Source organism: Penaeus vannamei, chromosome 6, assembly GCF_042767895.1.
Source record: "Penaeus vannamei isolate JL-2024 chromosome 6, ASM4276789v1, whole genome shotgun sequence".
Taxonomy (NCBI): Eukaryota; Metazoa; Arthropoda; class Malacostraca; order Decapoda; family Penaeidae; genus Penaeus; species Penaeus vannamei.
In genome coordinates, this window is record NC_091554.1 from 45,625,710 (window position 1) to 45,635,709 (window position 10,000).

At 43.1% G+C, this 10,000-nt stretch overlaps 2 protein-coding genes across 2 annotated transcripts in view; both read right to left on the bottom strand.

Annotated features, from left to right (window-relative positions):
- LOC113811909 (peroxidase) overlaps positions 1 to 3,226 on the bottom strand; it is a 4,890-nt gene extending 1,664 nt beyond the window's left edge. Inside the window, exons 1-6 of the mRNA XM_070122483.1 lie at positions 3,208 to 3,226; positions 2,852 to 3,049; positions 2,397 to 2,536; positions 1,811 to 1,975; positions 1,236 to 1,441; positions 644 to 813 (exon numbers count right to left, since the gene is read on the bottom strand). Coding sequence (XP_069978584.1) covers positions 644 to 813; positions 1,236 to 1,441; positions 1,811 to 1,975; positions 2,397 to 2,536; positions 2,852 to 3,049; positions 3,208 to 3,226 — 898 coding nt within the window. The remainder of the gene's footprint in view (positions 1 to 643; positions 814 to 1,235; positions 1,442 to 1,810; positions 1,976 to 2,396; positions 2,537 to 2,851; positions 3,050 to 3,207) is intronic.
- Positions 3,202 to 10,000, bottom strand: part of LOC113811912 (chorion peroxidase-like) — a 9,779-nt gene continuing 2,980 nt past the window's right edge. Inside the window, exons 3-9 of the mRNA XM_070122362.1 lie at positions 9,919 to 10,000; positions 8,445 to 8,645; positions 6,651 to 6,865; positions 5,945 to 6,115; positions 4,634 to 4,807; positions 3,796 to 3,914; positions 3,202 to 3,386 (exon numbers count right to left, since the gene is read on the bottom strand). The exon at positions 9,919 to 10,000 is cut by the window's right edge and continues 183 nt beyond it. Coding sequence (XP_069978463.1) covers positions 3,318 to 3,386; positions 3,796 to 3,914; positions 4,634 to 4,807; positions 5,945 to 6,115; positions 6,651 to 6,865; positions 8,445 to 8,645; positions 9,919 to 10,000 — 1,031 coding nt within the window. The 3' untranslated portion in view covers positions 3,202 to 3,317. The remainder of the gene's footprint in view (positions 3,387 to 3,795; positions 3,915 to 4,633; positions 4,808 to 5,944; positions 6,116 to 6,650; positions 6,866 to 8,444; positions 8,646 to 9,918) is intronic.

Below are 10,000 nucleotides of genomic sequence, written 5' to 3' on the forward strand. Positions count from 1 at the left end.
GATGAACAAGAGGAACAGACACAAGAAGAGGGAAGGCAACGATGAACAAGAGGAACGCGAGGAACAGACACAAGAAGAGGGAGATGCAACGATGAACAAGAGGAACGCGAGGAACACACGCAAGAAGAGGATGCAACAATGGGAACATTAAGAATAATGACAAGAAGAGAAAATTATGGAGAACAACGAATAAAAGGGGAAAGAAAAGAACAAGGATAAGAGAAGAAAGGAAAGGAAATGAAAGATCCTAAGAAACCAAAAAACATATTAGCGTGTCTGTGTCTATGTATGTGTATGGGCGTGTATGTCTCCATGTTTGTGTCTGTGTGTGTATCCCTGCTTGTATGTGTGTGCGTGTGCGTACCCCTGCCTGTGTGTGTATGTGTGTGTCCCTACCTGTGTGTGTGTGTACATACCCTGCCTGTGTGTGTGTGTGTGTACATACCCTGTCTGTGTGTCTGTGTATGTCCCTACCTGTGTGTGTGCGTACCCCTGCCTGTGTGTGTGTGTACATATCCTGCCTGTGTGTGTGTGTGTGTGTGTACATACCTTACCTGTTTGTATGTGCGTACACCTGCCTGTGTGTACGTGTGTGTCCCCATACACCTGTATCTCTATTTCAACCCGAGCAAGTCAAACTCACCATCCCGGAACGCGGTATCCGTGTTTGAGGTCTCGTACCAGTACCGGTCTCCTCGGCGGATTCTGGTAAACTGGTCGGCGAGGATGCAGGTGAAGGTGGGGCCAAGGAGCCCGCCGGGGAGGGGCCGCTCCGACATCCCGCCAATGAAGAGGTCGATGTCATCCACGTGACTGCGGGGGGGCGTGGCGTCACGATTTTTTTTTTTTTTTTTTTTTTGAGGGAGAGAGAGAAGACGGAGAGGGTGAGAGAGCGGAGGGAGGGGGGAGCGAAAGAGAGAGAGGGGGGGAAGGAAGGAGGGAGGGGAAGAGAGAGAAAGAGAGGGGGGAGGAAAGGAGGGAGGGAGAGAGAGATGACTTTGATTACCGATTTTGTTTCTATTTCGATATTGTAATCGTGTTATAGCGTCAAACATTTAGCATTTTTTTGCGAGTATCTGTGGGAAGTACGAAAACAATGGAAAAAGAAAGAGAAAAAGTAGAACTTAACATCCTAGCTTTCTGAATATATGAAGTTGATATTCTCTAAGATTATGACGAAATACCTGTCTATTTGGGTAGTTTTTTAAAGTAAAAATGGAACCTGATGAGTTTACCTGTACACGCTCTTCAGGCTGTCAATCACACCCAGATCCATATCCTCAGCCAAGTCCTCGAAATTCCTGACCTTGACCTTGTCGCCGCCACAGACCGCCCGCAAGGTCGTGTACCCTGGCACGCCGTGGTCACGCCCTCGCTGGACGTTCAGGGCCACCAGATCGAGACCAAAGGGCTTGTTGGAACGAAATAATTTCCCCGTGATCTGGGGGGAAGATGGAACAAAGGAGAGTCGTAAGTGATCCTTCGTGTGTTTTAGTGTGTGTGTGTGTTATAATGTTTGTGTGTGTGGGTGTGTGGGTGTTTTAGTGTGTGGGTGTGTTATAGTGTATGTGTGTGTGGGTGTTTGTGTGTGTGTTTGTGTGTGTGTGTGTGTGTGTCTTTTAGCTCGTTTGTGTGTGCGTGTGTGTGTGTGTTTTAGTGTGTTTGTGTGTGTGTGTGTGTGTGTTTAGTGTGTTTGTTTTAGTGCTTGTGTGGGTGGGTGTTTTAGTGTATGTGTGTGTACCTAGTGTTTCATATTTCAATAACTGTTATCACGTCTTCATCCCACGTATACTGCGCTGTGGATCCCGACCTCCTCAGCGAAAAGCGAGTCCACTTCTCTGGCGTTCTGAGCGCCGGTCCCACGCAGCAGGGTCGTCGCCGCCCCCTTCGCGTACAGGGAGAAGGGATTCCGCATCTCGGAGGACAGCGCCGTCGCCGTGACCTCCCCGGCGGCGTCCTTGCGCTCGATGAGGTCCTGAGGAGGAGCGGAAGGAATGAGGCGAGGCGAGAATTGCCGCTTCACGCGCTCAACCGGAGGCGGAAGACATTGGCATTCGGCATTGGACTCGTAGCCACAAACACACACACACGTATACATTTACACATACACAAACAAATACACATGCACACGAGCAAACACACAGGTATACTCACACACACACACACATACACACACACACACACACACACACACATATATATATATATAGAGAGAGAGAGAGAGACAGACAGACAGAGACAGACAGAGAGATACAGATAGATAGATAGATTACATGTACACACATATCTATATATGCATAAATATGTGTTCCTCATATTCACACGCCCCTTCCTGCTGTCCATTCACCCAACCACACGCACAGACGAGCGACCCGAAGGCGACCTCGACCTCGCACCGGGATCTGACTGTGGCCGAAGCGGAAGGCGGCCGTCGCGAACTCGGTGCTCGCCGCGGCGCTCCTCCGGGGGTCGTAGTCGTTCCTCTTCTGCTTCCCCGTCAGGGACCCCAGCTGGTACTCCCTCATCGCCTTTTCCCCTGCAGAGAAAGGGGGAGAAACATTGCATTCGAGCGCGTGACTATTCGGTTGTGTCGAGGAACTCCATGGAATGATATACAGTCTAATGTAGAGTATCAGGGATATACGTAGCCTGTCTTGAGTAAATCCATAGCATATTATACAGTCCAGCCTGTCTTGAGTAAATACATAGTATATTCCACAACCCAGCCTGTCTTGAGTAAATCCATAGCATATTCCACAACCCAGCCTGTCTGAAGTAACTCCATAGTATAAGATATGACACCGAGTGCAAAGGCAGCGCCCAAGATCCCGACGCCCCTGGCAACACACACCCAGGACCGTCGGGAGATATTCGCTGTAAACGATATGCTGGAACTGCGCCACCACGACTCTCCGGCTCTCCTGAAACAGCTCCTCGTCGCCCCAGCAAGGGTTGAGCTGCTGAAGGCGACTCGCTACGAGGTTGTGGTGGCGGGCGAACAGCAGGTGGAACACCGTGAGTGTCGGGTTTTCGTTCACTCGCTTGTCTCCTGGGGGGGTTGAGATGGGGGGGGTAGTCTCCTTCGCTGAACGCAATTTCGTATCGTTATCATTTCGGCGTTATTACCACTTTATAGTAATAACAAAGTGGTAATAACGCCGAAATAACGATAGTAATAACAGTCTTCATATACACGTAATTTATAACCACATTTTATATTAGTCATCTCTCTAGAAGGCATTATATTCATCATCCCTGTAGAATGCTCTGCGAAAAACACAAACCCGCCTTGAAGCAAAATTGGCCAATGCTCGTCTTCAGGGGTGGTTCCAGCCATCGTCCAGGTCCTTCTTCGGCTGCAGGAGCTCCACGCCCTCGCCCGTGACCTGGAGAGACCAAGGTATAGAGAGACAAGGACCTCGAGGACAATGAGAAGGGATGCTGAGCGAGGACTTCTTCAGAATCTCTCCTTTGTTTTAACTCAAGATCCTAAGGCAGTTATCGTGATTTAGTTCTCGAGTATCAAACAGTACATACACACACACACACATACCCTCATACATACATACATATATCTATGATGTTAATCCATTGTTTGAAATTAGCATTACCCTCGCATAGCAAGTAAGAAAAAATAAACAAACGAAACTCATCCAAATTAAAACAAAGACGAAAAGCAAATGAACAAAATAAACACACCAACAAACAAGGAAACATCGAGACGAACAAGAAAAAAGAAAAAACAAATAGAAAAATAGGGAAAAAAAAATATTCATCCCATCTCCCCTCTCCCACCTGCAGGAGGAGCTTCCCGCCCCTGAAGGCCCTGAGGGAGTCCATCGTCTGCAGGTCCGAGCCGTAGATCCCAGACCCGTCGAGGTAGGGCGTTATCTCGTTCATCTGCTCCCTGGGTCCTGGAGTAGGAAGGGGGCGATAAGGATGCTGCGGGAGAGAGGGTCCGGGAGATGGCGCTGATGCTTCCTTCTCTGGGCCAATTTTTTTGTGTTTTCTAGAGATTGCTGTTTCAGGCTATGAGTTCCCGATGTTGTGGATGCGGTTTTGGGGGAATTTATTGTTCGTTCTGTTTCATGAATATGTTTATATCAAACCTGACAGCCCGGAAACCTGACAGCCCGGAAACCTGACAGCCCGGAAACCCGACAGCCCGGAAACCCGAAAACCCGACATCCCAAAACCCTAAAATCCCCAACAGCCCGGAAAACCCGACAGCCCGAAATCCGAAAACCCGACAGCCTAAAACCCTAAAATCCCCGACGGCCCGACAGCCCGAAAACCCGACATCCCAAAACCCTAAAATCCCCAACAACCCGGAAAACCCGAAAACCCGACATCCCAATACCCTAAAATCCCCAACACCCCGGAAAACCCGACAGCCCGAAAACCCAAAAACCCGAAAACCCTAAATTCCCAAAACCCTAAAATCCCCAAAACCCTAAAGTCCCCGACAGCCCGGAAAACCCAACAGCCCGAAAACCCGACATCCCAAAACCCTAAAATCCCCAACAGCCCGAAAACCCGAAAATCCCAAAACCCTAAAATCCCCGACAACCCAAAAACCCGAAAACCCTAAAATCCCCAAAACCCTAAAATCCCCTTCATCCCCGTGACCGACCGAAGTGGCATCGCGTGGCGGGGGCGGAGCGAAGGAACTCCATGCAGGTCTGGCCGAAGGCGCCGTAGAAGGGATCGTCGGCGAGGAGGTCGATGGGGGCGCACTCGGGGTGGACCAGGGACGCGTCTCCACCTAGGGCCTCGGGGCAGCACGCGATGGCGCCGCCGTAGGGTGCTGGGGGGGGAGGAGGTGGGTTAGGGGGAGGAGGTGCTGGGGGTGGAGGAGGTGGGTTAGGGGGAGGAGGTGGGTTAGGGGGAGGGGGTGCTGGGGGTGGAGGTGAAGGAGGTGGATAGATGAAGGAGGTGTGGATTAGGGGGAGGAGGTGGTAGAGGTGGAGGTGGTGGAGGAGGTGGATTAGGGGGAGGAGGTGGATAGATGAAGGAGGAGGTGGTAGAGGTGGAGGGGGTGGAGGAGGTGGATTAGGGGGAGGAGGTGGATAGATGAAGGAGGTGTGGATTAGGGGGAGGAGGTGGATTAGGGGGAGGGGGTAGAGGTGGATAGATGGAGGAGGTGGATAAGTGGATAGATGGAGGAGGTGGATAGAGGGAGGAGGTGGATAGAGGGAGGAGGTGGGTATCTGGAGGAGGAGGTGGTAGAGGTGGATAGATGGAGGAGGTGGATAGATGAAGGAGGTGTGGATTAGGGGGAGGAGGTGGATAGAGGGAGGAGGAGGAGGTGGGTAGCTGGAGGATAAAGAGGTGGGTAGCTGGAGGAGGTGGAGGTGGATAGATAGAGGACGTCGATAGGTGAAGGTGGATAACAGGATAGATAGAGGTGGTGGGTTAGGTGGAGGTGGATAGATGGAGGAGATGGATAAGTGGATAGACAGAAGAGGTGGATAAGTGGATAGGTGGAGGTGGATTAGGTGTGTCCAGCGTTGGTTGATGAGAGGAATGTTATATGTTTCATAACTTTCCTGTTATATTGCGTTAAATTCGTCAAAATCACAATCTATATTTCGTTTGTGTGTGTGTTTGTGTGATTTTATAAAACATGAAATATATGTGAAAAAATCACGAAACAACCAAGTCAATTACCTTACACGATAAAAATAATGATAATAATTATCATTATAATTATCATTATTATTATAATGGTAATGATAATATAATGATAATGATGATTATAATAATAATAATAATAATATAATACTAATAATAACAATGATTATAATAATGAATCTTTCACTTACAAACAATCCTAAATCAATCAATCATTTTTTTCGATTTTCTTATTACGAATCAAACCCACTCCAACATCGACTCCTCCACCCCCCCAACCCCACCCCCCACCCCCACCCACCCCTCGTACCTGGAACCAAGGGCGTGAGGACGAGGTCGTGGTCGAGGAACTGTCCGAAGCTCAAGTGGAGGTAAGAGAAGGAGGTCGAGGGCGGCCCTGGGCGGCTACTGACGGCGAGGCTGACGAGGCGGGCGTTCGGGAGGGCGTCGCCGGCAGTCGCCTTCCGGAGGCTGGACACGCCTGCAGGAGAGGGGCGTGGATTTCATGTTTTTTTCTTGATCTATTTTTTTGTATTTTTTATTTTATTTATTCATTTTATGTTTATTTTCTGTTTCTTAATTTTATTATTTTATTTTATTTTATCTTTTATCTTTTCTTATCTTATCTATTTATCTTATTTTATTTTATATTGTGTCTTTCCTTATTTTATTTATTTATTTTGTTTTACCTTTTATCTTTTTTCATCATATATATTTATTTTTATTTATTTATATATATATATTTTTTTTTTTTTTTTTTTTTTACGCGTAGGTAGAATTATATATATGGTACCTTCGATTGTTTTTACTTTTTTTTTTTTTTAACTTTTTTTTTGACACGAAACGTTTCCTTTGAAAGAGAAAACTCATATTCCCAAAAGCACTCCACCAACACAGAACCAAGAAAAAACAAAAACAAAAACAAGAAAAAACAAAAAAAGAGAAAAAAAACACCAAAAACAGAAAAAAAAACAAAAAAACAAAAAACAAAAACAAAACCACGTAGGCTCCCTCACCATCCCCGTAGTCCTGCCCAGCGAACCGTCTGTGGGGCGTGAAGGTGGCGCCCCAAGTCGGGTTCTTCAGGTTATTGCAGGTCCCGTCGGCGGAGCGGTAGCGGGAGAACCTGTCGCAGTTCGGAGGTCCTGCTCGAACGGCGTCGCACTGTTCCTTGACGAGTTCTCCCGAGTGTTCCAACTCGAGGATCGCGTTCTTGTCCGTGATGTTCAATCTGCGGTTGTGGGTTGCTTTGGGGATGGCTTTGTGAGTGTGAGGGCGGTGGGTAGTTGTGAATATCAGTATGAATGCGGATATTAGTATGAATTTGTGATTATTTGTATCAATTTGTGAATATTAGTATGATTTGTGAATGTAAGGGCGTTGGATAGTTGTGAATATCTGTATGAATTTGTGAATGTGAGGGCGGTGGATAGTTGTGATTATTGGTATGAATTTGTGGATATTAGTATGAATCTGTGAATATTAGTATGAATTTGTGAATATTAGTATGATTTGTGAATGTAAGGGCGGTGGGTAGTTGTGAATATTAATTTGAATTTGTGAATGTGAAGGCGATGGATAGTTGTGATTATTGGTAGGAATTTGTGAATATTAGTATGATTTGTGAGTGTGAGGGCGGTGGATAGTTGTGAATATGAATATGAATTTGTGAATATTATTATGATTTGTGAATGTGAGGGCGGTGGATATTTGTGATTATTGGTAGGAATATGTGGATATTAGTATGAATTTGTGAATAGTATGATTTGTGAATGTGAGGGCGGTGGATAGTTGTGAATATTAGTATGAATTTGTGAATATTAGTTTGAATGTGTGAATATTAGTATGAATTTGTTAATATTAGTATGAATTTGTGAATATTAGTATCAATTTGTGCATATTAGTATCAATTTGTGAATATTAGTATGATTTGTGAATGTAAGGGCGATGAATAGTTATGAATATTAGTATCAATTTGTGAATATTAGTATGATTTGTGAATGTGAGGGCGGTGGATTGTTGTGAATATCAGTATGGATTTGGGTATATATAAGGGCGATGGATAGTTGTGAATATCTGTATGAATTTGTGAATATTAGTATGATTTGTGAATGTAAGGGCGATGGATAGTTGTGAATATTAGTTTGAATTTGTGAATGTGAGGGCGGTGGGTAGTTGTGATTATTGGTAGGAATATGTGGATATTAGTATGAATTTGTGAGTATTAGTATGATTTGTGAATGTGAGGGCGGTGGATAGTTGTGAATATCAGTATGGATTTGGGTATGTATAAGGGCGATGGATAGTTGTGAATATCTGTATGAATTTGTGAATAATTAGTATGATTTGTGAATGTGAGGGCGGTGGGTAGCTGTGATTAGTTTGAATTTGTGAATATAAAGGCGATGAATATTTGTGAATATTAGTATGATTTGTGAATGTAAGGCCGATGGATAGTTGTGAATATTAGTATGAACTTTGGGAATATTAGTATGATTTTGTGGATATTAGTATGAACTTTGTGAATATTAGTATGAATTTGTGAATATCATGAATCTGTGAATATTTGTATGAACTTTGTGAATATTAGTATGAATTTGTGAATATTGGCATGAACTTTGTGAATATTAGCATGAACTTATGAACGACAGAGAGGGAGTTTTATCACGATAATGATAATAGACGAAAGAAGACAGACAGATTATTCAATCTAAACGTACCAAATAAACAAACAACCCAAAAAAAAGACAGAGAAATAGACAAAACAACCCACAAGCCTTTCAAAAAAAAAAATTAGACAGCTACCATACCTCTCCTTCAGGAAACTCGTGGCCATATCCATCTCATAACCCTTCCTGGAATACTCAACGACTCGGGGACTCGGCTCCCTGAACCTCTTCTGGTGCCAGTAAGCCGCCGAGTCCTTCTCGACCTGAAGCTTCCTCGCGTAAAGGTGTTCCTCGAGGCGGTCCTTCTCCATCCCTCGAGACAAGCCGTACTGCAGGCTGGCTCTTGAGGGCGAGAAGGGCGTTCAGTTGTTTTGACCCAATCGGGTTTGTTGGTTTATTTTATTTTATTTTATTTGTTTAGTTTAGTTTATTTTAGTTGTTGGTTTGTTTTATTTTATTTTATTTTATTAGTTTAGTTTAGTTTAGTTGTTGGTTTATTTTAATTCATTTATTCTATTTTATTTTATTTTGTTGATTTATTTGTGAATATTAGGATGAAGTTTGTGAATATTAGGATGAACTTTGTGAATATTAGGATGAACTTTGTGAATATTAGGAATGGCGATGGAGAGGGAGACTTAGCAGGGTTCGATAAGGATGAGAAACGATGATAATAATGATAATGATAATAGACGAAAGAAGATAAATGGATAAATAAATAAGCAACAACCCAAATGTGAGTGCGTGAGAAATGAGGAAAATGATGAGAATGCAAAACTGATGTTAAAGAGAAAGAGAGCAGAAGAGAATTATGTTGAAGGATGATGATGATAATAGTAAAGGAATGAAATAGAGAAATGATAAAAAATATGGCGTGGGAAGTGTGGAGAATAGTGGTGAGGATGCAAAACTGATGTAAAAGGGAGAGAGAACAGAAGAGAATTATGATGATGATGAATTAAAAAAGAGAATTATGATAAAGGAATGAAATAGAGCAATAATAAAAAATATGGGGACAACGAATAGATAAACAAGGATTAATAAAAGATAAAAAGAATAAGGATATAGCAAAACCATAAAACAAGAGAAATGATAACCACAAACGTCAACGAAATAGGGATAAATGAAAAAATGATAGAAGAATAAAACAAAGACAAATAATGAAAAAAAAGTACAAACAAAAGCGAAATAAGAATAATGAGAGAATGAAACAGAAAGAAAAATAACAAACACAAGATAAGATAATATTAAATTATATAAATAAAAGAAAAACAGGAAAAAGAACACATAATCACAGACTAAGAATCAATCAAATAATAATAAAGCAAAATGTTGATAAAAAAGGTACAAACAAAAGCTAAATAAGAATAATAAAATAGCGAAACAGAAAGAGAGATAACAATCACAAGATAAAATAATAAGATAAAATGAGATAAAGGACAAAACAAAAAAGGTAACACGAGCACAGACCAAAAAGTTAATCAAAAAGAATTTTAAAATAATAATAATAATAATAATAAAAGTTTTATGCGAGAGGGATCTTAAAAGATAATAATACAACAGAACTTAAAAAGATAATAATAATAATGATAAAAGTTTATGCGAGCTTCTCTACCTCTCGTCCTCCTCTGTGACCTCCAGCTGCCACGTCGGATACTGACGAAGGTTATCGCGGTTTCCCTTCTCTCCTTCGTTTC